We start from the raw sequence: 26,726 nt of genomic DNA, 5'->3' as shown, positions 1-26,726 counted from the left end.
TAGTGACCAGCTCATACAGGGCACATGTCTGGACATGAGAGACCTAGGTGTCCCAGGCAAGAGGAAGCTATGGCAGGCAGACGTGATGCCTCTTCATAAGGCAGTCTCTTATGGTAGAGAGCCCTCCCCATCCCACAAACAGCCATCTTTGAGTAAACTGTGTCCCTTTGAAGCTTTCTCTTACCAGCTCTGAGCCACAGGGAGCCACAGGGCTGGGACTAGGGTGATGACACGCCTGGAGGATGACTAAATAGCCTTGAAGAATGATTGAAATTTTGTGCCCTAGGCACCTCCCTCTAATCCCAACCCTGCTGAGCCACCTCACCTCCATTTAACCACTCAAATATCTAGTAGGCATTGACCAAAGGCAAAGAATGTTGTATATTTGGAGGGATTACAAAAAAAGAGACAGGAAAAAGGCACCTGTCTGCTTCTTCAAAGCACATAAAAACAGAGACTTAGGAGGCAAAACTGGTGCTTCTGTTCACAACCCGGCTGGGTGGCTGGGGGAGAATGCTGATGCTCTGTTCCTTCTTTGTGCCCAGACTTTTCCACACTGACAGAAGACACCTCAGGATAGAGACAAGTCACTGATTTCAATCTTCAGGGATCTAACTTCAGTCATTCTAACCCCTTAAGTAACTTCTCAGGTATCAGAATTGCTGAGATTTTTTTTAAGAGACCAGACCTTTCTTTGAGCATTTAGGACCAAAAAAGTCCATTCTTTCACAGAATGAGGAGAAATACACAGACTCTCAAGATGAAGGTATGAGAACCAGGAAGTGAAAGAGAATCAGCCCAGATCTAGAAACTGACCTGTCAGGTTTCACTGGCTGCAGGGCAGAAATTCAAGTCAACAGGAGCAACAGGCTGCTAACCCCCTGAGGGCAGCTCCTGTTTACCGAGGACTACAATCTTCTGGTGCGCCAGGGGGTCCTTCTGATCAGCTGATGCTACAAGCCCCGCTCCCCTCTCCTCCCTCCATGGTGGGGTCTTAGGCCCTTCTGTTCCCTTCCTCACCCCCATGTTGTTGAAGCCTGTGCTAGTGCTTATACGGCTGTACAAAGAGAGAGAGGGGTTTCTGTACAAAGGTTCCTGGATGTGAACCTCAGTGAATGCTACTTGTGTGGACTTGGCTGCAGCACCTGCTCCCAGAGCTAAAAGCTGTCCTGTCCACAGCTTCCACACTCCCTGTCTGATGTCCTCTCTGACCAGGCCCAGCAGCCCTCTTCCTGTCCAGCCCTCCCTCTTCAAACAGACACTTCTGTTTGCTGACCCTGGCAGTCTAGGAAAAGGACCTTTGTTTTGTTTTTTTTTTCCGTTTTTTTTTTTTTTAAAACAGTTTTCGAATGCATAAAATGGTGGTGACAGGGGGAGGGGAAGCAAAGAGGCCTGTAAATGGGGAAGGCTCCTCACTCCCACAAAGGGTCAAAGGAACCACAGCAATCAATTTTCGGCACTTATTTGGTAAAAACATTTCTAGTTCCCCTGCAGATCCGGTGGGAGCTGGCATACCTGGCTGTGGACCAGGATTCAGACCTGGGGTGAGGCAGGGCTAGGCTGGTTATAGGGTATGCAGCCTCAGCTAACACGAGAGGCAGGGCCCAGAAAGATGGAGAAATGGCTGGGCCAAGAAGTGGAATCTGGATAAGAAGTTGGGATGCCAGGCCAGGACTCTTTTTTTTTTTTTTGAAATGGAGTCACGCTCTATCACCTAGGCTGGAGTGCAGTGGTGCGATCTCTGCTCACTGCAGCCCCTGCCTCCTGGGTTCAAGCAATTCTCCTGTCTCGGTCTCCCAAGTAGCTGGGACTACTACAGGTGCCCGCCACCGTGCCTAGCTAATTTTTGTAGTTTTAGTAGAGACGGGGTTTGCCATATTGCTCAGGCTGGTCTCGAACTCCTGAACTCTGGTGATCTGCCTGCCTCAGCCTCCCAAAGTGCTGGGATTATAGGCATGAGCCACTGCGCCTGGCCCAGGCCAGGACTCTTAAGGGAATCCAGGGGTGGACAGGGTGAGAGCCAGGCTGGAGGCTGGCCCCAGTGCTACCTCCAGGTGATTTTTAGGCACCTCTCTGCTTTTGGGTGGGTAGCTACTGGTACATCTAATAAGCCCATGGGATAGGTCAGATGGCATGACAGCAGGCACATGTGAGGGTGGAGGAAGTTAAGAAGAGGTGGACTGGCTGCCTCCTGATTGCTCCTTCCCTATCCCTGTAGCCATTAGCCAGGACCTGGCGTTGCAGTGGACCTCAGGATAAGTGGTATCACCCCACAGTGTGTTCTCCTCATGGTTATTAATCCCTTCTGTGGTGTCAGAGGTGCTAAATACTTCACATACACTATGTCTTTTTAATCCTCACATCAACTCCATGAAACAGGTTCTATTTTTATCCTTCTTTTATAGATGATGAAACTGAGTTCCAGAGAAATGAAGTAACTTGCTGAAGGTCACCCAGCTGGAAGGTGGTAGGAATTAGGATATCAGCCCACTTCTGTCAGGCTTCCAAGACTGTGCACTTGACCTCTGGGGTGTCTGTGGGGCTGCATTTGAAGCCATCGGAAACCCACACAGCCCCTGGGGAGAAAGAGAGGTCATCTGTGGAAACCCCCTTCTGCTGTGTTCCAAAGCTAACAAGCAAAAATTGATGCCTAACTGCTGGGCACTGGGTGGGGCAGTGGGATCAGGTGATGAGCTGTCATCCCCCCCCACCCACCTGGGGCTAACAGATGGGCAGGGAGGGCAGAGGTCTTATTATCTCAAATATTCACATGTGGGTTAAGTGCTTTGAAGGACAAAGGTAGAGAAGGAGCATACCCAGGCAGGAGGGGCCTTACCTTGATCTAAGGTATAATGGGAGGCCTTCTTGGAAGAAGTGGTATTTTAGCTGGGATCTAAAGATTGGGTATTTCTCAGCCTCAGCACTATTGGCATTTTGGACTAGATGATTTTTTTGTTACATGAGGATGTCTTGAGCCTTGCAGGATGCTTAGCAGCTCCCCTAGCGTCTTCTCACTACATGCCACTTGTGACAGCCAAAAAATGTCTCTGGAAATTTCCAAGTATTCCCTGGGTGGTGGGGTGGTGGTAAAATCACTCATGTTTGGGAATCACTGATCTGGGTGAAACTGAGACGTTTTCAAGGCACAGTCCAGAGAAAGAGAGTGGGCGAGGGTGAATGGACTGTTTGAGAAAGTTTGGGAAGCCATGCCTGCAAGGCTGGAGCAGAGAACCAGAGGGAAGGGTGAAAGAGGTAAAGCTGGAAAAGAAAGAAACCAGGACACAGAGACCCTTCTGGTCCACGTAGAGGACCTGGGACTTCATTGTGAGGCAAGAGTGGATTTGGATGATGAAATGATGGTGACTCATGGGGCCAAAGTGGAGGCAGACAAGCAGGAAAAACGGATCAATGTAAGTGGCATCCAGGAGGTAGAAGTCACCAGCAGCAAGGAATTTCTGCAATATTTTCTCTCTACTGTCCACATTTGTGAGGTAGAGCCGTTCATCCGGGAGATCTTTATTGTCATTTTGGATTTCCTGATTGTCAAGAAGTGTTTCTCCATGTTGTGGTGACCTGGTCTCTGTTTGAATGAAGGATTATCGTGTCACAGTCTCTGTACTCTGCCATTTGGCATGCATCAATATTTTAAAGAGCACTGAACTAGGAATCATAAGAGCGGGATTCTAGTTCCATTTTTGCCACTAACCAACATTATGAAAATTAGTTTCTCTTTCTGGGCATCTGCAAAATGAGGGATCTAAATTTCACTAAATAATCTCTACCGTCCTTTCAGATCTAACAGCCTCTGAATACAAATGCTTGCCACTTAACAGAAGGACAAAATAGTTTTACTGGTTACTCTTCAAAAGGATTTCCATTCTCCCTATTAATCAAGGTCAGGTATCTTCATCAGAACTGGTAAAGCAGTGATCAAGAGGGCTTCTGTAAGACAACAATTACATCCTGCTGTGTGGATTTTTTTTTTTTTTTTTTTTGGCATAGAGATTGGATTATGTTCTGATGTGAGTCTTCCCAAGTCATGGCACTGGAGTGAGATCTTCCCTGAAGGGAGTAAACTTCCCCAGTCAGTCATCCTGAGCAGAAGAGGCTGTTGAGTTGGAAAGGCAGGTTTTGGACTGACTGGCAAGGGAGCCTGGCCTGGACTCTGTGGATATACTTGGATTCAAAGATGCAGTCACTTGGCAGCAGAAGAGGTGCAGGGTGGAAGATGCATGGCGAAGGGTCTGGGCTCTCAGACAACCATATCTAGAGGCTCCATTGAAATAAGTGTTATTAACTTTCTGGCCTTTGGGTCTTTTGAAAAGGCTGAATAAATGCAGTGGCCTGGAATCAGTCAAATTGTGGAGAATGAAGACAAGCCTCTATCAAGGCGTGGGAAGAAGTGCTAGAGGAGAAACAGCCTTCCTTGAGCCAAACAAAGTGACAGCAGAGGTGGCCAGCGCAACTTACAAGAGAAAGGCAAGTCTGGGGGACAAGAATTGAAGCTGCAAATCTCCAACCACCCCTCCCAAGTACAGATTCCTCCTCCACTGCCAGCCTTAGGCGGTTGGGGTGTGATCTTATGAAAAAAATTGGCAGGCCTTCTGAGCCCCACAAAGGGGTCGTGGTTAGCAAATGTTAGAGAATCAGCTACTCAGAGAGCCCCCTGGCACACTCATGCACACAGATGGAAAATCCTAAGTGTGATGTTCCCCACAGCAACCACACTCAGACCTCAGGCTAAAGCATGTCGAGTTCTCCTCGCTCTGGCACCTGTTTTGTTTTTGTGTTTCCTGGTGCATGCAGGGCAAAATGCCACCCACTGGCATGAGATAAAGGGAAACCAGATGAAAGGAAGAACAAGTTCATGCAATCACTGGTTTTCTTCTTATAGCTGACTCACTATAGTTTGCTTTTACCTGCTGAACAGAAGGGAAACATGGGCAAAATGGAAGGAAGACCAGACCCATCTGGGGCTAGGAGGGAGGAGGAAGAACCCACTCTACAAGGCTGCCTCACTGTTTGGGGTTGCACTGTATCCATTTGCACAGGATACGTTACAGTCCTCACCCTCAGTACCTAAGAATGTCACTTTATTTGGAGACAGGGTCTTTGCAGAGACGATCAAGTTAAAATGAAATCGTTAGAATGAGCCCTAATCCAATATGACTAGTGTTCTTATAAAAAGGAGAAATTTGGACACAGAGACAGATACACAGAGTGGAAAGATGATGCGATAAGATCTAGGAAGACGGCTATCTACAAAGCCAGGGAGTGCCTGAGGCTACCAGAAGTTAGGAGAGAGACCTGGAACAGATTCTTCTTCACAGCCCTCAGAGGGAACCAACCCTGCCAACACCTTGAGTTTTGACTTCTAGCCTCTAAAATGACAAGACAATGAATTTCTGTTATTTTAAGCCACCCAGTGTGTGATATTACAGCAGCCTTAGGAAACTAATATACCTTGCTAATCACTCCTTTGTGAGATGGGCCTAGGAAATGGCCATTGCGTTCCTGGGGGAAAATTTTCCCAAAAGTTTGCCAAATTATTTGATTTGCTTTCAAATTTATTTCAAGAAGCAATGGCATAGTAGTAAAATGGGAGAAGTCTAGGATCTGGACAGAGGTGATATTAAGAATACTGAATGACTGGTATAGACCAAACCGAATAGGCAAACAGTATTGTACCAGCTCTGGGCGCCCTGGCTGAAGACCAATACTGGGTCTACAGATACAGTCCTGATCTGGAATCTGAGCTCTGCCACTCACTAGCACAGGCCTGAGGGCGAGTTATATGATCACCCTGGGTCTTATTCTTCCCATGTTAAATAGGAACTTTGTGGGAACTCTTATGATGAGGAAATGAGATAATTAATGCACATTATATGCTTCTCACAGTGCTGGGACAAAAATGGATTCTCAGAAATACTAGTTCTTTCGAAAGCCACTTATCATATATGGTTTGCCCAGCAATGTGTACATGAATCGGAGAAAATTTCCATCTTGAGTCCTATATACAATGTGTGGTACATACACAAAGCTATAGCGTAATTTAAAGTAGATTTTCTATCTTCTGTAGATAATCTAAAGTAGATTTTCACTCACTACCCACAAGGGCAGACAGGTGTCAGATGGCCAAGTCCTAGAGCTGGAAATCTGCACATGTGCGCAAATAATGCTGTCAACTTGTGACATTTGGATACATCTCGTCTTAGCAATTTGAAATATTCCCCCTGGAGAATAAGAACCCTGGCCAAGGAGATGGGGAAACATAAATCATTTGGGAGGGTGACTTAGAGGGTCTTGCTTCAGAGGACATGGAGTATGTGCAGTGAAATTTTTACTCCCTGACACCCCATATCTAAGACTACAATGACCCACCCAATTTCACCTTTCTATGAAAGTGATGATTTTCTCTTCTGCATACACAAACGCATGCATTCGCAGTTCTGAAAATGACTTTCTTTAGTTTGAGTAGGTGTTTGGGGAAAAAAAAGACTCTCTCTTTTTAAAAAATTTATTATTTTGGTTTCATGGTCTAGGGTGTACATAAACCCACACCTGCACTGAATGTTTCTGAAATCTAGGTTTGATCTTTGGTTTTACTTACCAGGTTTCCTTCCAGAGGTGTATTTTCCGTTTTGGGGTGAGGTAAGTAAACGTAGAGAGCATTACAAAAGCAACTTTGCAGCCAGATAGAAGCTTGGAGGGAAAGAATGGAATGGGTTCCAGGCCTATTTTCATCTCTTACAGATTATAAACCCTCTGAGTCAACAGCTGGTTGTACCCTGCCCCCTCCATATCCCCAAGTTTCAGACACTAGTGCTGCCTGCTGCCTGCTGCCTGCCCTCAGCCCCTTCCCTTTCCATGAGTGGATTCCACAGTCATATCTGGCTGACAGCTTTCTGGATGGGGTGGGGGAAGGATCAAAAGTCTCTGGGCTCCCCTGCAGTCTTGATTGTTCAGGGGATCTTGGAGCTCTAAAAGCCAGCTGTGGCAGGAAGAATGAATAGAACCAGTTTCTGACTCTATAGAGCATGACAGAGCCTATGAGATGACAGGGAAGCAGTAGTTTTAGCAGAGAAGTTACCAGACAGTTTTTGCGCATCTGAGCTGGTTCCCTCAAGACCATGTCCAAGTCCCTGGGTTAAAACAGCCTACCTTTCAGGGTCTCAGTGTTGAAAATGGTAAAATGAAGATAATTATGGTTACTACCCACCTTTTCCTTGAAGGCCTGTTGGCAGTAGGAAAACTGTGTTTCCCAAGTACCAGATCCTCACATGTGGAGAGCCTCAAATATGACTGTTTCTTAGAAAACTATTTAGGCTGGGCATGGTGGCTCACGCCTGTAATCCCAGCACTTTGGGAGGCCGAGGCAGGTGGACCACCTGAGGTCAGGAGTTTGAGACCAGCCTGGCCAACATGGTGAAAACCCATCTCTACTAAAAATACAAAATTAGTCAGGCATGGTGGAATGCACCTGTAATCCCAGCTACTTGGGAGGCTGTTGCAGTGAGCCAAGATTGCACCACTATTCATAAAGCTTATTTAACATAGAGATTCACAGATTCCAAGCCCAGCAACTCAGGTTCCGAAGGGCTTGGGTGGAGCCCAGTAATCTACATTTTTAGTAAGTCCCCAGTGAGCTCCTGCAGGTGAGCCTCCTCACCTACTGAGGTTGTACTGACATTTTAGCATTTGAGGTATGTGTTTCTTAAGAACCATCCAGTTGGTTAAACCATAAGAGTCCAGGACAGCCATGGGGAGCTCCAGGACTACCCACAAGGGCAGACAGGTGTCAGATGGCCAAGTCCTAGAGCTGGAAATCTGCACATGTGGGCAAATAATTGTTCTCCGTTACGCTGTCAACTTGTGACATTTGGATACTTCTCTTCTTAGCGTTTTGAAATATTCCCCTGGAGAATAAGAACCCTGGCCAAGGAGATGGGGAAAAGGAGCCAAAGGATGAGGTGCTCCATGATGCACTCAAGAGAATCTGGCCCTGAATCCGTGGACAGTATCCATCCATCCTCCCAGAAGGAGAATAAGAGGAAGAGCAGGTCATGTTTGTTAAGCATGAATGGGGCAGGCACTGCTCTAAGCATTAACTCGTTTAATCTTGACAGCAATCTATACTAGATTCTACTATTTTGCCCATTTTTTCAGATAGAAAAATAGAGGCCCTAGGAAGTTAAGTCACTTGCCCACAGTCACAATGCTAGTAAGTGTCAGAGCCAGGATTTGAATTTAGGCCATCTGGCACCTGAGACTGTGCTTTTAACCATTACACACACTGCCCTCCTAGGATGCTTACTTGCCTGTAATGATTCTAACTCAGTTCCTTCATTAGACATATTTGAGGCATGGGTATTGCTTCCTGTAGGCCTTAAGTGTGAGACCCTAATTGTGCCAAACTGTTCTCACTTTATATGTAAATACTTCTCATCCGGAAACTTCCTATATAACCCTCCAGAACCTTCTCTCCCACTAGTTCCTTTACATTCAGAAAGAAAAACAAAAAACAAGCAAACAAAACCAAGTGCAAAGTTTCCCCTCCTCCTGCTGTGGCTGCTTTTTTTTTTTTTTTTCCCTAAGTTCTAAAACCACCAGTATCTCCAATTCCATTGAGAGTCTACTGTTATCCTAATAGGGTTGACATGACATGTTTCTGGTTTCTTCCTGAAACAACACCTGTCTTTGCTTAGCTACGGCTTGCAAAGCTAACCCCCCAATTATTATTTTTTACTTGAAACTTTTATTATGATAATCATAGATTCACCTACCATTGTAAGAAATACTACAAAGGGACTTCCTATACCCTTTACCCATTTTCCCTTAGTGGTAATATCTTGTAAAATGATAGTACAACATGTTGGCTATGATATTGACACTGATAGAATCCACAGATCTTATTCAGATTTCCTTATCTTTACTTGTACTCAGTGCGTGTGTATGTGTGTGTGTGTGTTTAGTTATATACAATTTTATCGTGTGTAGGTTCCTCTATCCTCATCTCCCTCCTGTCCCACCACCTCCTCTTTAGCCCCTGACAACTGCTATCCTGTTCTCTACTTCTAAAATTTTGTCATTTTGAAAATATTATATAAATGGAATCACATAGCATGAAATCCTTTGGAAGGGGCTTTTTACCCTCAGCATAATTTCCTTGCAATGCATCCAAGCTGTTGCATGCACCCATAGTTCATCCTTTTTAATTGCTCTGTAGTATTCCGTGGTATGGCTATACTACAGTTTGTTTACCCATTCATCTGTTGAAAGATGTCTACGCTGTTTCCAATATTTGGTTATTATGAATAAAGTTGATAGGAAGAGTCAGGTATAGCTTTTATTTCTCTAAGATAAGGGCTCAAGAGTGCAATTCCTGGATCATAAGAGAAAGAATTCCATTTCTTATCATCAACTACGATGTTGGCTTCAGTTTTTTTTTTTATAGGTGCTTTTAACTGAGATCAGGCAATTTTGCTCTAATTTGCTAAGAAATTATTATTTTTTAAATATCTGTAAATTACAGCACATCCTTGCCTAACGGTAATGCTTTGCAGAACCTGTTAGGGAGTCTTTCTAATGAAGTCAGATCTACAGGTACAATAATCAAATGTGCCCTTTAGTTTTACAAAGAATAAAATTATTTTTCATAGCCACATTCTCAAATCAGGATCATTATAGTTATTTATGAAATGTGTCTCCCTTGCTCTTTCAGACAAGCATCTCTAGAACATCTTTAAATTCTCACACAGCACCTCTCACAGTGGTTATGCTCAATTGGCAGCAAGACCTAACATATATATGGTGTTTTACAACTCATTTAACCTTCATAGAGACTCTGAGAAATAGCTATTATTAGCTCTGCTTCCAGGAGCTGAGGCTTAGGGAAGTTAAGTGACTTGCTGAGCCCACTCAGCTCTTACAGGGAAAGAGCTAGTGTTACTTAACCCCAAATCCCATATTGGTTCCAATCCAACAGAGCTGGTGGTAATGGTGGAAACCCGGATTGGCTGATCTCTGAAGGTCCTTATCAAGTCTGAGGACTGAGAAGGCTGGCTCAGAGAGTTAGCACCCTCTGAGTTCCCGTTTGTTTGTTTGTTTGTTTGAGATGAGTCTCGCTCTGTCGCCCAAGCTGGAATGCAGTGGCCCCATCTTGGCTCACTGTAACCTCTGCCTCCTGGGTTCAAGCGATTCTCCTGCCTCAGCCTCCCAAGTAGCTGGGATTACAGGCGCCCGCCACCAGACCTGGCGAATTTTTGTATTTTTAGTAGAGATGGGTTTCACCATGTTTACCAGGCTGGTCTCAAACTCCTGACCTCAGGTGATCCGCCCGCCTCAGCCTTCCAAAGTGCTGGGGTTACAGGCATGAGCCACCACACCAGGCCCACAAGTGGCCGTTTCTTTGTTCACTCCAATACCTGTTTCTCCTGCCTGCTGCCCAGAGAGTCTCCCACTACTGCTGCTGCTATTTCCACTGCCAGGAGCTGTTTGGCTTTATCTGGGGGGCTAAATTGCCTTTGATTCCATTCACATTAATTTCTGACCTCCCACTTTTCCAATCTAGTATGCGCTCTCACTAGATTCAAACAAACACTGTCAAGTGTGTCTTTTGCTTTCTTTGTTTTAGCAAAGAAGAGAGATCTCTCCTTTTCATCATAACCAAGCTGCTCCCTTGAATCCCTCTGATTCTTCACATGGATGCCCCACCTTTGGGATCGCTACCAGAGCTGCTGCTTCCCACACATCATCACTACACAATTTTGGGTAGGCACTCTTAGTAAACTGAGTCAACAAGGATTCACTCATCATGGCCTGTGCCCAGGGCTTCATAAGGAAAATGGAAAGCATTCAAGAGATATTGATATCTTCAAGGAGTTTATATTCTTTTTAATTACCCTCTGTTGGCAAAAATAGCTGTCAAAGTGGCAGGTGAAAGAGTTAGATGGAAAGTCAGTATAAAACCCAAAAGCTGAAAGCTTACATTGACAGTCCTTTAAAGCATATTGGAATCCACCCAAAGGAGTTGTAATGCCAAAGCTTAAGGTCAGCTCAGACCTTTGGCACCAGTCTGGGTGCTATGGCAGAACACTTAGAAGTTATCTCACCTGTGGCCCCTTACTCTCACTCTTGACTTTGGTGTAGTAGACAGAGAGGGAGAAGGCAGAGGTGAAAAGCTGGTAGGACAGAGATGTTGTTTGCTGGAATCTTCATTAACACCCCTTCCTCAGTCTGGAAGTGGGACTTTGGAGGGGCCAGACTGGCCATTTGGAATGTGAGGATGAGTATATTCCCAGAAATATTCAGAAGAAACCCATCACCCCGTATTATCTTTTCCTTCTCAGCTCCGGCCAAGTACACATGTCACATTCATTAGCAGAAACTCTAAGCCAGGATAAGGGAAGACCTTAGAAGCTAAGGTTCTATCCTGTTCTCTTTTTGGATATTAAAGAATGCCCCCCCGTTTCAATCCCCTCTCCTGCCCCAGAGACGTGTCCCCTGTTCCTATTGCCTCTCCCACCCTCCTTCCCTCATGTCCTCAGATGTGTTTGGGGATAGGATAATTAACAGGCACATGTATGGCGGAAAGAGCACTTCTGTGGCAGCATTGTGTTGTAATCACAGAACGCTGGAAATAACCTAAGTATCCATCAGTAGATTAGTTAAATAAATAATGGGACATTGGTGCAATGGAACATTACACAGCCATTACAGTCATGCTGTGGAACACTGAAAAATATTTTCAATGAAAACACTGGTGGAAAAAAATGAAGGTTGCTAAAGTTTGTACAGTATAAACCTGAATGTTGTGAAAAATAAATGTGTGTGTGTGTGTGTGTCTGTGTGTGTGTGTGTCAGAGTCAAGAATTAGTTTTTCTTTTAAACGTTCATTCCTTCTGTATGGGTGAAGAATTTGTAACATCTATAGCAGAGTTTCTCTAAGGGAAGAAATTCTCTTTTTGGAGGAGACTGGCTTCATCAACTGCTTCAGGTGGGGAAGGTGAAGCTTAGAGGTCAGTGGTAGGCACACACGTAGATGAAAAGATGCCCAAACTGCTTTGTATATGAAATGAAGGGAATCTGAGAGTGGGGAAACCTAAGAAGCTGAGAAGGGCTGGAGGGGAGAAAGAGTCCAAACAGCATGGCAGGGAGCTGGAACCTGCCAAAAAAGGTGAGTGGTTCATTCGAAATTCATCTGATGGTCAAATGAGTTTTAGGAGGAAGAATTTCTAATATTCAATTTTTGAGATGTAAACTCCTTCTGTATCCCATAACCTTCAGTAAAGTCTAGTGAAATTATACATCTGGGTATAGTGGTGCCGTGGAATGTGAAAAGGAGGTAGCAGCAACAGGAAGTCGAGTGGCCCTTTGGTTGTCATGCAAACAGAGTGAGCAGCATCCTGTGGGAGGGGAGGGGAGAAAAGACAGGAGGTCCCTGCAGTGGCCCCAGCCCACGTGAGAACAACCCCTTGTTTCCTAAATACACTGGGAAAGGTAGACCTGAAGGGGGTTGGCTGATGTTTGCTTTACATATCAATGATCATACACCCACACAGAAGAAAAACGGCAAGGAAATAAACCAAAAGTTAAGTGTCGTCATCTTGGGGTGGTAAATGACTGAGTTTTATCTTCTTCTTTGTAATTTTTTTTTTTTTTTTTTTTTTTTTTTTTTTTTTTTGAGATGGAGTCTTGCTCTGTTGCCCAAGTGATGCTGGAGAGCAGTGGCACAATCTCAGCTCACTGCAACCTCCACCTCCCCGGTTCAGGCGAATCTCCTGTCTCAGCCTCCCCAGTAGCTAGGACTATAGGTGCACACCACTGTGCCCGGCTAATTTTTGTATTTTTAGTAGAGACAGGGTTTCACCATGTTGGCCAGGCTGTTCTCAAACACCCAACCTCAGGGGATCCACCCACTTCGGCCTCCCAAAGTGCTGGGATTATAGGTGGGAGCCACTGCACCTGGGCTTCTTCTTTGTAATTTCTTATACTTTTCAATGCTAAATTAAATTTAGCCTAAAGCTGCCTCCTTACATATTCTAAGTTTGGCCTAAAGGTTTCTTTGTACATAATGAACCATAGTGAACTGAAAACTAGCTGGATGTGTAAACAGTCTGCAACCTACTCTTATGTCAATCAACTGAGTTTTAGCCAATCAAAGGCAACCAACTGTTCAAACTGAGTTCAAATAAGGCAAATGCAGAGCTGTTAAGTATCAGCAGTTTCTGTACCTCGCTTCCACTTTTTTGTACGGTGGCTTTCCTTTTTCTGTTTCGTAAATCTTCTTCCACCATGTGGCTGCACTGAAGTCTCTCTGAGCCTATTTGGGCTTGGGAGGCTGCCCGATTCACGAGTCATTCTTTGCTCAATTAAACGCTGCTAAATTTAATTTGTCTAAGGTTTTTCTTTTAGTGTCAATAACTTCTGCAACTATGATGCTTTACTTTTGTAATTAGAAATTTTTTTTTTCTTTTTCTTTTTCTTCTTTTTTTTAGACAGAGCCTCGCTGTCACCCAGGCTGGAATGCAGTAGTACGATCTTGGCTCATTGCAACCTCCGCCTCCTGGGTTCAAGCGACTCTTCTGCTTCAGCCTCCTGAATAGCTGGGACTACAAGCATACACCACCATGCCCGGCTAATTTTTGTATTTTTAGCAGAGACAGGGTTCCACCATGTTGACCAGGCCGGTCTCAAACTCCTGACCTGAGGTGATTCACCCACTTTGGCCTCCCAAACTGCTGGGATTATAGGCGTGAGCCACCACTCCCGGGCAGAAACTGTATTTAAAAAGTCACCACTGACCATTATCATCCCTTCAGAGAGAGCTGGGGAATGAGGGGAAGAGGAACTTGGGAGGAGAGGTGTGAAAAGGGATTCAGAAGGGTTTCCTAGGCAGAAAGCACTGCCTCTTCATGGGACGCTGTCCTGGGGATGGTTAGGGTCATCAGGGACCCTGGGTGTTGTGGTGGAGGAGCAGCTGTGAGCGGGTCCAAGGGAAACACCTGCTGGTGCTCTCACTCCCAAGATGCCTCATTAAGCTAAGGACTTTCTTCATCCTACCCCAATAAGGAGGCTCAGTAAGCTGGCATCTGCCTGATGCACAAGAGGGTAGGGCAGGCCCCAGGCTGCTAGCCCCATGGCTTCTCTCTCAGATGTCTCCTGCGACAAGCCTCTGCCATCCTCTGTTTCTCTTCCCACCAGAAAGCTTTCTTGCTTGTTAAGCTCCCCTGGGGACTCAAATGATCACAGCGTGTATCTTCTCTTCCTGGCAGGCAAATCCTTATTTTCCGCTGTCAGATTCTCAACTGGTCTGACTTGTGAGAGTGCCTGAAGTTCTTTCCCTGCTGTTTCGTTTCAAAGACAGGGTCAGGGGGAACCCTGGGGCAAAGTGTGAAAAGTGGCAGGGAACAGGCACTTTCTAACTGAGCCTTATTCACTTGGAGAATCTCAGGCTGGAGATAATGTGTGCCTAGAACCCAGAGTTTCTAAGTGTTTCTTAGACTGACCCAAATCCTGAGAAGCTGGAAGGGGCATGGACCCCTGACTCAAGGGCTCTTGGTCATGGTGGAACTCTGCGGTCTATCAACTAACTGATGAGTTACATGTTCACTCAGCCTCCCTAGACCAGGAGTACACCAGGCATGGTGGTGGGAAATGTCCACACCAAAGGCTGTTGGCTTATACCTTCTCACCTCCCCTCTCTTGCAGATACTTAGGGAGATGGCGCTCTTTCCCCTGGCCCCTGTTTTGCCCTCACCTTTTTGCTCACTTGCTTCCCATGTTTCCCCATAGCCTTCTTTGCTGCATTCTTCCCCCTCTCTTTCTCTATATTTTCCTCTGTCTTCATGCATAGTGGAGTAGGAGTTAGATTCAAATATTAACTAGCATCTATTAAGCATCTGTTATGAGCCAGGCACTGTGCTAGGCATGGGTGCATATATCATTAAATTTAATCACCATAACAATCCTGTGTGGTACACTATTATTACTCCCATGCTGTCATGGAAACAGAAGCCACAGTGGTTGGGTCCTGTCCAAGGTTAATGGAGGAAGAAGCAGGGAAGCTAGGATTCAGATTCAGATTTCACTATGTAAAGACCTGTTTCCATTATGCCACATCACCCCTCAGGTTTTCTGAGGTCTAGGTTGCTTCCTGTCTTTTTCTCTGTGATCTATCTTCCTTGCCATCCTCATGGGCACACATGGGATACCCCCCTCTCTGTATAGGCATCAGAGTCCACTCAAGTTTCCAATGGTCCTGTGGTCTCCACAACCTGGAGGTGCAGATCCATTAGAGAAAGGAGTGCAGTTCTGATTGGACATAAGCAACAGGCCCAGAATCACATCCCCAAATGCTCAGATCCAGCCTAGAATCCCCAGGGCTTTCCAGCCTTGAGCCATGGGTGGGAACTCTCTGAGATGCTATAACTCAGCCAGCAACTGTTCTCTCAAACTCTTCCCAGTCTGTTTATCAAAAGCTTTTGTTTTATTTTGTTTTTTGTTTTCACTGCTACCAGTACTTCCTGGTCTAATTTAGCCAGCATTGCCAGGTTTCTGATGCTGAATGGCTGCTTGATTAGTTGAATTTGGGGATAATCTAGGAAGGTACAGCAGCAATGAGTACTATTTGGTGCCATTAACTTAGATTCCCGGGCCCAGATAAGATTTTATATAGGCTTCAATTCCTACTCATTTTCTCTCAGAAATCTAGTGCTTGACTGTATCATCCAAGGAGGCTTTGACATCCCTTTGGTTTACCCTCAGATTTGCAAGGGTTGCCTTGGAAATCTCAGTTGGGATCGTTTAATGCTTATTTGTCAGCACATACCAGTAAGCTGGAATAAAAGAGAGCTTGTCTCCTGTTTCCTTCCCAAATCTGACTGCTCCCAGAAAGATCAAGGCAGGGAGGGGGTTGCTAGAAGCCCTTTGAAATCCTGGATAGTTCAATGCTTCTGAAAGAAAGCTTGGCAGGAAGCTGATCTAACCCCCAGTGTTTACAGATGGGGAAACTGAGGCTCAGCAGGATGTGACTTGCTCAAAGTCAAAGAACAAGTTAGCAGCAGAGACTGGACTAAAACCCTGGTCCCAACTGCCCCCACTCCATTTAAAAAAAAAAAAAAAGGATTTAGATTTGGGCTGTGAAGAGTCATAGCAAGTATCCAGTAAAGATCCAATAAATGAGTGAGCTTCCTTCTGGGTGCTCCAGCTGCTCTGGCTGAGCCTCCAACGTGCGGGATTTCTAGACTCAGGAGCTAACAAGAACCTTGGATGCTGAGCACCGACACCATGCCTTCCTCGACACCAGAGACATGTTACTAACATTCAGATCCAGTTTACATCACAAGGGCTGACTCAGCTCTCTTCTTTGCCTCATCAGAAGATTCAAACTGTCACTAATGTGCAACAGAGTCTAGGGGGCATACTCCTACTCTGTGGGGTACCATGCTGCCAGGATCTAGCCCTGTGTGTGGACTGGGATGGTGGCCACTGCAGAAACGGAGACAAGTGTTTTCATGAGATATTAAGAGAAAGTTTGAGGCGTGGGATAATGTTGCTTGACAAGCATAGACAGGGCATGATAATACCCAGAATGGCATTAAAATTATGTTTGTAGGTTATGTTTTCTTCAGAAATATTTTTAAAACGCAAAATTACTCATAATTTTTCTACACAGATAACCCATGTCATCATTTTTCTTGAAAAAAAGAAGTAATAATGCATGTAGGTAGAGAAGTCAAACATGACAGGAAGATTTAAAGTAAAAAGTTAGGCCAGGTGCGGTGGCTCACGCCTGTAATCCCAGCACGTTGAGAGGCCAAGGTGGGAGGATCACTTGAGGCCAGGAGTTAGAGACCAGCCTGGCCAACACAGCGAAACCCCATCTCTACTAAAAATACAAAAAGTTAGTTGGACATGGTGGTGCACGCCTGTAATCCCAGCTACTCAGGAGGCTGAGGCAGAAGAAACGCTTGAACCCAGGAGGCAGAGGTTGCAGTGAGCTGATAATGCACTACTTACACTCCAGCCTGGGTGACAGAGTCAGACTATGTCTCTAAAAAAAAAAAAAAAAAAAAAAAAAGTTAAAGTCTCTCTGCGCTATTCCTTGCCTACCCTCTTTTTTCCAAAGGTAACAGTTAACTGCTTCTCTGGTATGACTTGAGACAATTTTCTTGAATGTAACACGGTACTAGCATATATGTTTATTCTCTTATTAAAATTCTACACAAAGAAAATCATATTAAAGACTGTTCTGCATTCTGCCTTTTCAAGTAATGTAGGTTTTGGAGACTAGTATCTCTAAGCACACATAGAACTTCTCTATTCCATGTAATGACCACACAGTTCAGAAAGAATGATGTGGAGAATTTTTCTTTAAGACCTGGGAAGGAGATTAGAGATCTTGGAATTCAACCCTTATTTTCTGAAATTCAGAAAACCATGGTCCAAGAGGTAAAATTCCTTGATCCAAGGCACACAGAAAGTTAGACACAGAACTTGCAGTCCAGGTCCCTTTTCACTAAGCCCCACTTCTGCTACGTTCTTAAAAGAAGAAGATGTCTGAAGAGAATTGGGGAAATTTTAGCCTTCAAAGAACACCCCGTTTATTTTCCTCATCAAGTATATTCTTTTTTTTGTTTTGTTTTTGAGATGGTGTCCTGCTCTGTCACCCAGGCTGGAGTGCAGTGGCACGATTTCGGCTCACCGCAACCTCCGTCTCCCAGGTTCAAGCGATTCTCCTGCCTCAGCCTCCTGAGTAGCTGGGATTACAGGCACACGCCACCACGCCCAGCTAACTTTTGTATTTTCAGTAGAGACGGGGTTTCACCATGTTGGACAGGCTGATCTCAAACTCCTGACCTCAGGTGATCTACCCACCTTGGCCTCCCAAAGTGCTGGGACCACCGGTGTGAGCCACCGTGCCTGGCCAATGGACTTATTTCCCTTGGAGGTGGACTAAGGAGCTTCCAAATCCACTTTAGGAACTCAGCCCAATTCTTTAATGGCTGAAATGAACTCCTAGTCTTCACATTTCTACTTCGATTTCTCAAGACCTCTTAACTGGAATTCACACACCCTAAAGCAAGGGAGGAAGAAAAGAGGAAAGTGCAGATGGGTGGGGATTTTGCAGTCTCTATGTTCTTTAAAAATTATGACTCACGGGGCTTCTCACTCCCCACTGTCCATACAAATTCAGGTCACCTTCCTACTGACATGGGAGGACCTAGGGAAACAATGACCTGGTTTCAGAACACAGAACACTTTCCCCTTAACCACCCAGGATGGCCATGGAATGGGAGTCCTGATCACATAAGGCACATTCGCAGTAAAAGGATGTCTAACCACCAGAAGGAAAGACTGGAAGATGGGCAAGACAGTTACCCTAAAAATGTCAAAGCTTGTCTTTGCTACAGAGACGATATTCTGTGTTGTTTCAAAGAGTAGAATATTGATGGATTAAAAGAAATTTCAGTGAGACAAGTTTTAGTATCTAAGGAAGAAACCCCTAAAGACGGAGGTGGTAGGGTGAATGGCTAAGACTGCAGGCTTTGGAATTACAGCCCCCGTGGTTGAGAGATCCCAGTTGGCTACATACCACTATGTGACCATGGGCAAGTGATGTAACTGTTCCAAGGCTGACTTTTCTGTCTCACAGAGTTGTATAGATCAAATGAAATTATATATATGTAAGTTCATGTAAGGCAGGGACCTTGTCCTTCATATTAACTGCTGTATACCCAGCCCCCAAGCCTGGGGTCTGGTGTATAATAAGCGCTCAATAAATATTAATGGAATTATTGAATTTGTTGGATCCTTAACAAGAGACAGATACTGGGACAAGCATTTTCATTCATTTCAAACACATTTGTGGAACATCTACTATGTGCTGGGCTCATCATGGTAATCCTTTCTGTGATTACTGATACCATTATTATTATAGTTGTTTTGGTGGTGGTAGTGGTGGTGGTTGTCAAAAAGTTTGCTTCAGATGGTGGTGAATATCCCTATCATTGGAAATGCCTAGCTCATGTGGGATGACAAGCTGGTAGTATTGACAGGGGAATTTACGCACCTATGAAGGGTTTGGGGTCATATCCAAATCCAAAATCAAAATTCTGATTTTTACAGAAATCTTGGGCTTGTTAGTACCACTTCATACTTTTGGTGGGGATATGACACTGTATGTCTGTATAAGATAGTGAGCATTACAGTGCTAATGAATAATTCCAAGGCCATATAAATACCACAAGGTAGGCTAAACTCCTTTAATGCCTGTAGCATTATCTTTGGCTTTTTTAAGTCTGGTACCACTGTCCGAGCTAGATCTTAGAGTTGCTGCTCCGTGCCTGGGCCTGGGGCACACTATTCATCCGGGTGAAATGGAAAATTCTGTTCCAAACATGGACATCTGCTTTCCCAAAGGGGTTTAGGAAATCTCTAGTTGGTTGATTGAAACATTCAGTTTTCATCCTAGCTGTCTGGAGTAGGCACAGTCTGGTGGTGAAAGAGAACAGCTGTAAGGAGAGGATTTCCTTATAGTGAATCTGGAGGTCACCCACAACCTGTGAAAGCTCTGGGAGCTGCTTTTGGCTGCTCCACATCTTGGCCTTCCTGTCTGCTCTGCAGCTGAGTTTCCTTGCCATGGAGGGGGGACTCCTATGTATTTTGGCTGTAGGGACTCCGATTTCAAGATGTCCTAAAGAGTTCCTGGCTAAAAGCCACCTGACTTATTTCCCTTGGAGGTGGACTAAGGAGCTTCCAAATCCACTTTAGGAACTCAGCCCAGTGTCTAAATTTGTAATGTTCTTCCCAGTACCTTCCTTGAAAGCATTCTGCAAGTTTCAATTCTCACTTTCTTCCTTGGAAGAAGGTATTACAAGTCCCATTTACCTGATCCTTAAGATTTATTGGTCAAGGGGCCACCTAAGGAACAGCCCCAGGTTAACAGCAGCTTAGCCACTCAAGCTTTCCCATTGGGATGGCAAGATCTTGGCTGAGCATCTTAGCATGAGGACTATATTCTTTTCCCTTCTTCTGACCAGTCCTTACCCTAGAAATTCATCCTCTGACTGCAAGGTTACTGCTTGTCTCTAGCCCCTGACCTCCTTTTAAAAACTCCTGACTGAGTTTTTAAATTTGTAATTCATCCATCTTTACACCAATATCTGTTGAATACCCTTTGTTCTTAGCCTCTGCCTTAGAGTCTGTATCCAATTTTGTCTACCTCAGATGCATCCATCCAGCCATCTTCTGGTGTCCCATTGAGGGCTGGCTTCAAGGGTGGGCAACTTGCGCTGTTGCATAGAGCCACACACTCAGAAGGAACCTGCACTTCATTTAATAACCTGCTATTGCCTTCTTGAAATTCTTAGTCGCTTTATCTTTAAGCTTGCGATTTGTTTAAGTGAAGTCTGATGGGACAACACAGCGTGAGCAGGGACAGAGAAGATGGGCACAATGCCACTCTTTGCTGCCCCATTTGCATACAGCATTCACGATGCCCCATGAGCAAAGAATTCTAGGAGCCCCACGATGCGTGAGAGTTCATCAAGACTTAATTACGCCCATAACCAAGTGAATATGCTGCCAGTCCCAAAGGGCCATTCTTTCCATTCAAACTAGAAATGGCTTCAAACGTGGAAAAAAAAGTTCTCAGAAACACAAATCATCTAGGAACCCTATCATATCCTTTCCTACCTATGTTGCTTTCCCATATTAGCCAACCACTCATGCTGAAAATGATGACACAGAAGGAAAGGGTAGGGTCACGTGTAGTCCCTTTTCGTTTCCTGGCTCATCTGAAAGCCTGGTAGAAAGTGCACATATGAAGTATGCATATAAAGTACACATATAAAAAAGGGAAATAAAAATAGTTCAGTTTATTTGGTGCAGCATTTCCACTGTTCTAGTAAGAATAAATACATATGCATGTAGGAGCTACAGAAGTATAAATTGCATAATTTTTATAATTCCTCATATAAGTATAGTGTTCCTGTAAGTTCATTTAAAACTGGCACCACACAATATAAAGAATAGTAAAATCTATGCTAATAATTAAATTTTTAAATTTTTTTATTTGCAATGACATTAAATAGCAAATACAAAGCACCATGTCAAGTCGAGAGAAAGAATGAAAGAAAAAAGCTTTATCTTTTAGGATCGTCAGCGACACTTCCTGCCTGCCTTTTCAACAAAGAGTCCTACATTTCATTTCGCGCTGGGCCCTGCAAATTATGTGGCTGGCTCCAATCCCATGGCTTTAAGACATGTCCACAAGCATCGAAAAGCTGGTTTCAAACCAGCACCATCCCAGGCCTTTTCCCGGTGTGACTTCCTTCTAGGCCTTGCCACATCCCTATCCCAAGGCTTCAATTGGGATCAATGGATATTAGGTGCCCCTTTGGTAAGATCAACAAAAATCTCCTAAACAGAGCTCTCAGTAGATGGGAAAATGAAAGTAAAATAAAATGGCAGGGGCTTATCCAAGGTCACAAGGTATCCCAGGGACAGAGACACAAGCTCCTAGCCTTCAGGTCCAATGCCATGGTTTGTTGATTTCCATCTCTACTGCTGGCCTTGAACATCATTTGAAGATACCAGCAAAATCATTGTGTGTTATATCCCTTTGATCATACTTCAGCTAGGGCCACCACAGCCCCACAGGAACCAATGTAGGGCAAAAGGTTCTGCCCTTCAAAGGGTCCTACACAGAACATTCCAAGGCCCCAGAGTCCTGTATCTTGTTCAATGTCAAGAAGAGTCCATCAACAGGCCAATACATGCTTCCTCTGTAGGCTCTGTAAAGATCAGATTCCTATGTCTCCCCAGGAAGGTCAGGCTATCTTTTCTAACCATTGTATCAGAATGCTCCCCACCTATTTCTTTGAATTTTTTGGAAAATAAGATACACAAAAATCACATCCAGGGGCCCAGCACAACTGGTCAGATCCCTTCCAACCAAAAAGAAATCCCAGCCAGAAGAGACCACAACCTGGAGCCGTTTGCAAATTGCCTGCACATCCTTCATGTGTCCCCTCAAGTCATCCAAACAGATATTTAGACCAACATCTCTTAGCACATTCTAGCTGTCCCCTTGCTATTCTTTTGGAGGCTTCCATGTGGAGTACAAGGGTTTACTGAGCCTAGATTTACTCCAGAAGCCTCATAACCACCTCTTGTTTGGAGCAGCGATGCCCTTAGCAACACAGCTTAATTTTCCAGGTACTTCTGGGCTAGTAGTCCAACTTCCTCCTAAAACCCAGTCCTCTCTCTCCATACACAGCTTTGTGTAGAAGGAGGACAGATCCTTGATTAAATATATTCAGACTGCCCCAGAACCTGGAGCTTGTTGGGCTACTCAGCTGGTGCTGCAACCCTGGTGGAAGGGTCAACTGCCTTTCTTCCAGAATAAACCTCCAGTTGCTGGTCTCCTTCCTTTTAGCAGGCACACAGGGAAAAAGATATCTCATGGGCCATGCTGCACTGTTCTGGCTCTAACAGCAATACCAGTGATCATCTTTCCTTTCTTTCTAGCCAATGAGAAGTATAAATACACATTAAAACTTTTCTGTTGCCATTTAAAATAATCTTCATGAAAATATTTTCACGAAATGTGAAAAATGCTGCTGACATAAGTAAACGGGATTAAAAGCAGGATACCTGATTGTATACACAGAAGGACCTCAGCTTTGTAAACTGTTTACATTTATTCACAGAAAAAAATACAGGAAGGAAATACACCACAATGGGTTTCTAACTAGATTACAGGTAATTGCGTATTTTCTTCTTTAAATGTTTTAGTATTTTACAAAAGAAAATACATATTACAGGCATTGATTATTTTGTAATCTAACCAAAAAGGATATTTTCTTATTAGCTAGGACTTCTGAAATAGTCATCACTGATTTTATACATAGCCCTGAAGGAAACAAACGTAAGGCTTCTACTTCTCCCCAGAGTGACTTTTAAGTGGAACCATCCTCCTAGCTCAATTTTCTATACAGGATACAGATTTTGGTTTTGACAAAACTGCTTTGCTTATAATCACTCTTTTCTTTCTTTTGTGAAACTTGACATCTGGAAATAGCCAGTTAGAGCCTTGAATCAAAGTACTCTATTTCTTTCTCCTGGTTACCAGGCCTGAGATCTCCCAAAGGAATTTCCAAAGTGCAAGGCTTCGGAGCCCACCTGAAACTGGGCTCAAGTGAGACAGAGGACCAGAGGATGCTGACTTTGTGTATCAAAGTATGATGACAAGAACATTGCCTTTGGAGAACAATGGCTCCGGAGCCTTGAGCTTTTTCTCTGCAAAACTGATGATCATATTTCTTTTATACAGATTATAAAGATTTAAAGAGACAAGGTATGGAGGATGCCTAACAGCACACACAATTAATTATTAATATAAGTGGTGAGCACTGGAGAAGGCAGCAGAGGGGAAAATCTGCTATTGCTACTTTCCATTCTCTCAGTGTTGAAGTTTTCCAGTGTGTGAGGTGAGGATGGGAGTGGTGGAGCTGTCCAGATTTCAGCCCCACCCTGACTGGGCTGGCCTGACCAAGGACACATCTTTGATTTCACCATGGAAATGTAACCACGTCTGGGGTGGAGGGCAGGCAGTGCTAGCCACTGGCTGGCAGCCCTAGAATGTCCATGGATAATACTGACTAAATATAAGATTCCATTACCACTCCAAAGTCACCGCATTAGCAATCCACAGTGCCTCTTCCTCCACCCATGACTGCTCTGCCCTTTAACTATTCATGGGGCAGCAGCCAGTATGCCACAGACTTACGGGAACTAAAAGACTCAAGCTGTATCTTATAATGGATTGAAAGAGTCAATTTTTGCTGTACTACAATTTTATCTGCTGCTATTACTGCTAGTATTGCTATTAGCACCACCATTCCTCCAACTGCTGCTACTACTACTCTATTAATCCTTTAAGTCTGTAAACTACTTTACAATTTACAAAGTACCTCCGTAGCCTGATCAAAAATGAGACTGGGCATGGCATTCCGAGAAGACAGAGGTACGTTGGTACTAGAAACCTCAGAGGGAACAGAGAGATCTGCATTTAAGAACAGAGCAGAATTGCCAGTATTTATTTTTACTCCCCTAACTGCCTGGGCTTCAGACACATTCACCATCCTCTGCCACACCCAGTCACTCTTCCACCCCTACCCTGCTCTAACTGTCCATAGACAGTTTAGGCAACCTCACATGTTAGGAACTAGGAGGAACTTCCCTTTATTTGGTCGGAGAAGGTTGACCATGCCAAAATCTCACCAAATGGGGCAAGAGAAGAGTAGAGAATGCTTTTCAAGTTGCCTTTGCCAACCTCTCCCACCTTCTCACAGGAAGGCCCTGGCACAAGCCAGACTCTTCCTTTTTTAAGAGACTTTAAATATTCCTGCACCTAAATTAAAAATTTTTTAAATGCCTGATTTTGGCCCTTATCCCCAAAGGGAATGTTGGAATGTACACCTTCTTTGCCCAAGAGAAGGGCCCCTTTTTCCTTCACCCCTAGCAGCCAGCTGGCGAGAGGACTGATGCTACACATAGTGAGAAAGGGGCAGGGAGGAGAGGGAGAATGCAGCATAGTTCAAGCCCAACCATGAACCAAGCTTCCTTTGAGATTGCGATCTTCACCTGGCAACCAGGAGCCCCAGCAGAGCTCAGAGAGAAGAAAGTGGCATTCTGGAATCCATTTTGCTCAAGATGCTGAAGGCATGGTATCAGACTCCCCTTTGCTACTGGGGCCAAAAAACTTGGGGAAGATCTTACCTACAGGGATACGGTTAGTTGGGGAAAAGGCGAGGACCAGTCCTAGTGCTAATGCTACCTGAGAGCAGACAGGTGCGTGGCCTCCCTGGGGACCCACTCACAGGAAAAAGCTGGGCTAGCGGTGGTTGCGGGGGCCCACCCCGGGCGCTGCTTCCGCATTTTGGACCCAGGTCCACTGGTGAGCAGTAACAGCAGCAGCCATAGCCAGGCCAGCGGGGTCCCCTTCTATCTATCCAGTCATTTCTAGGTGAGATTTACGATGTATGCTAGCGAAGGGACAAGAGATGACTATGGCCTTTGAAAGCCATAATCCTGAAAGTCACACTTTTTCCAAAGCGCCTCCCTCCCAGGTTCTTCCCAGGAGCAGCACAGTCACAGCAGGAGAATCTGCACCGCGGGAGCGCCGCAGTGGTCCGCGGAGGGACCGGGCCAAAGAACTGGGACCGCGGGGCGGGGGGCGCGGCGCGGCTCACCTGCCAGGCTGTTGTAACAGTCGATCTCGATGGCTTCCACCGTCTTGCTCTGCTCCTCCGAGAGGCGGCCGGGCTTGGGGGCCCCAGCCGGGGAGGCCGCGCGCGAGTCCTGCTCCCGTTCCCCGGGGGGCGGCAGCAGCCCCTTCAGCTCCAGCAACGCCCGGTGGTATTTGCCGATGGCTTCACGGAATTTCTTGTCCTTGTAGCACTGCGCCCCTTGGCTTTTGAACTCGTGCGCTCGCCGGATGAGCTCGGCCGGCTCGGCCGCCGCCCCAACCTGGCCCCGCGCCGGGGCTCCTCCGCCGCCGCCCGGGACGCACAGCGGCGGCGGTGGCCGCTGCCCCTCTCCGGCCGCTGGCGGGCTCGGGTTCCCCTTGGCCCCAGACGCCGAGCCCTTTCTCTCCATTCGGCCGCCGCCCCGGCGCCTGGTGCGCGCCGCGATCTGCCCGCCGCCGCCGCCGCCGCCGCGCCTTCCTGGGTTTAAAAGCCGCGGGCGCCGGGCCCGCGCCTCGCAGGCTTCGTGGCGGCCGTGACACCCCGCGGCGGTCTGGCGCCCCGCACTCCCATTCTCCCCGCTGCTGCCAAAGGCTGCTCCCGCCGCCGCCGCTGCCGCTGCCGCCGCCTCGGACGCCCGCCCCTCCCCCGCCTCCCCGCTCCACGCCGCCCGCTCCCGCCCTCCTCCCTCCGCAACCTGCGGGCGGCGGGGGCCGGTGCTCGCGGGCCCGGGGCTAGCGCTGCGGGGAGACCGTGGCCCCGAGTGGGGTGGCGGGGATGGTCGCTGACCCGGAAGAAGCTTGGCTGGCCCAAAGGAGGGGAGGATTAATGACAAAGACGGCCCCGCTCTTTCCCATTCAATCCCGCTCTCCGAGGCGCGCCTCGTCTGAAAGGCGGCAGGGTGGGGGGGTGGAGGAGGTGGGGAAGGGGAGTGTGTGTGTGTGTGTGTGTGTGTAGGGGTGGGGGCGGCGGCGACGAAATGCGTGCAGAAATAGATTTCTTAACTACAAGAAAAGGTGCGGCGGGGAACAAGGGGCGCAGGCGCAAGCCGTAGCTTTTAGTTCTTTGCAGTAAGGTGTTAATATTTTTAAGGGGGCAGGGCCTCCTTTTTGTGGATCCAGGTTGTCGCTGAGGTGTGTCTCGGTGTGTGTGGCCGTTGGGGCGTCCAGAACGCCGCGTGCTGTACAGCGTGTGGGGCGCCGTATTCTGGGAGCCTGTGTGTGCGTGCGCTGTGTATGCGCAGCTGTGCAGAATGAATCACAGACATCAGAGATGGAGAGCACCTGTTACTGTGGGTCATCGGCTTGGCGTGTGTCCGGTCTAGTTTCCATTTACAGGACAGTTCTGTGCCCTTCCTCAGGAGGTCCCATTCCTTTCTTCTTTTGGTCAATTCTGAGTGTCAGCTGTCTACTGGGAATTTGCTAAGGCTAAGAGGCAAAGATAGGCAAGTCACTCCCCTGACCTCAAGAAACT

At 46.0% G+C, this 26,726-nt stretch overlaps 1 protein-coding gene across 1 annotated transcript in view; it reads right to left on the bottom strand.

Annotated features, from left to right (window-relative positions):
• The window catches only part of TTC9 (tetratricopeptide repeat domain 9), a 32,680-nt gene extending 6,787 nt beyond the window's left edge, over positions 1 to 25,893 (bottom strand). Inside the window, exon 1 of the mRNA XM_007988105.3 lies at positions 25,260 to 25,893. Coding sequence (XP_007986296.2) covers positions 25,260 to 25,665 — 406 coding nt within the window. The 5' untranslated portion in view covers positions 25,666 to 25,893. The remainder of the gene's footprint in view (positions 1 to 25,259) is intronic.
• Between the last annotated feature and the right edge of the window lie 833 nt (positions 25,894 to 26,726).

The sequence above is a fragment of the Chlorocebus sabaeus genome, chromosome 24 (genome assembly GCF_047675955.1).
Source record: "Chlorocebus sabaeus isolate Y175 chromosome 24, mChlSab1.0.hap1, whole genome shotgun sequence".
In the NCBI taxonomy this organism is placed as follows: Eukaryota; Metazoa; Chordata; class Mammalia; order Primates; family Cercopithecidae; genus Chlorocebus; species Chlorocebus sabaeus.
Note: the sequence above shows the minus strand (reverse complement) of the source record. Positions and strands in the feature narration are given on the sequence as shown.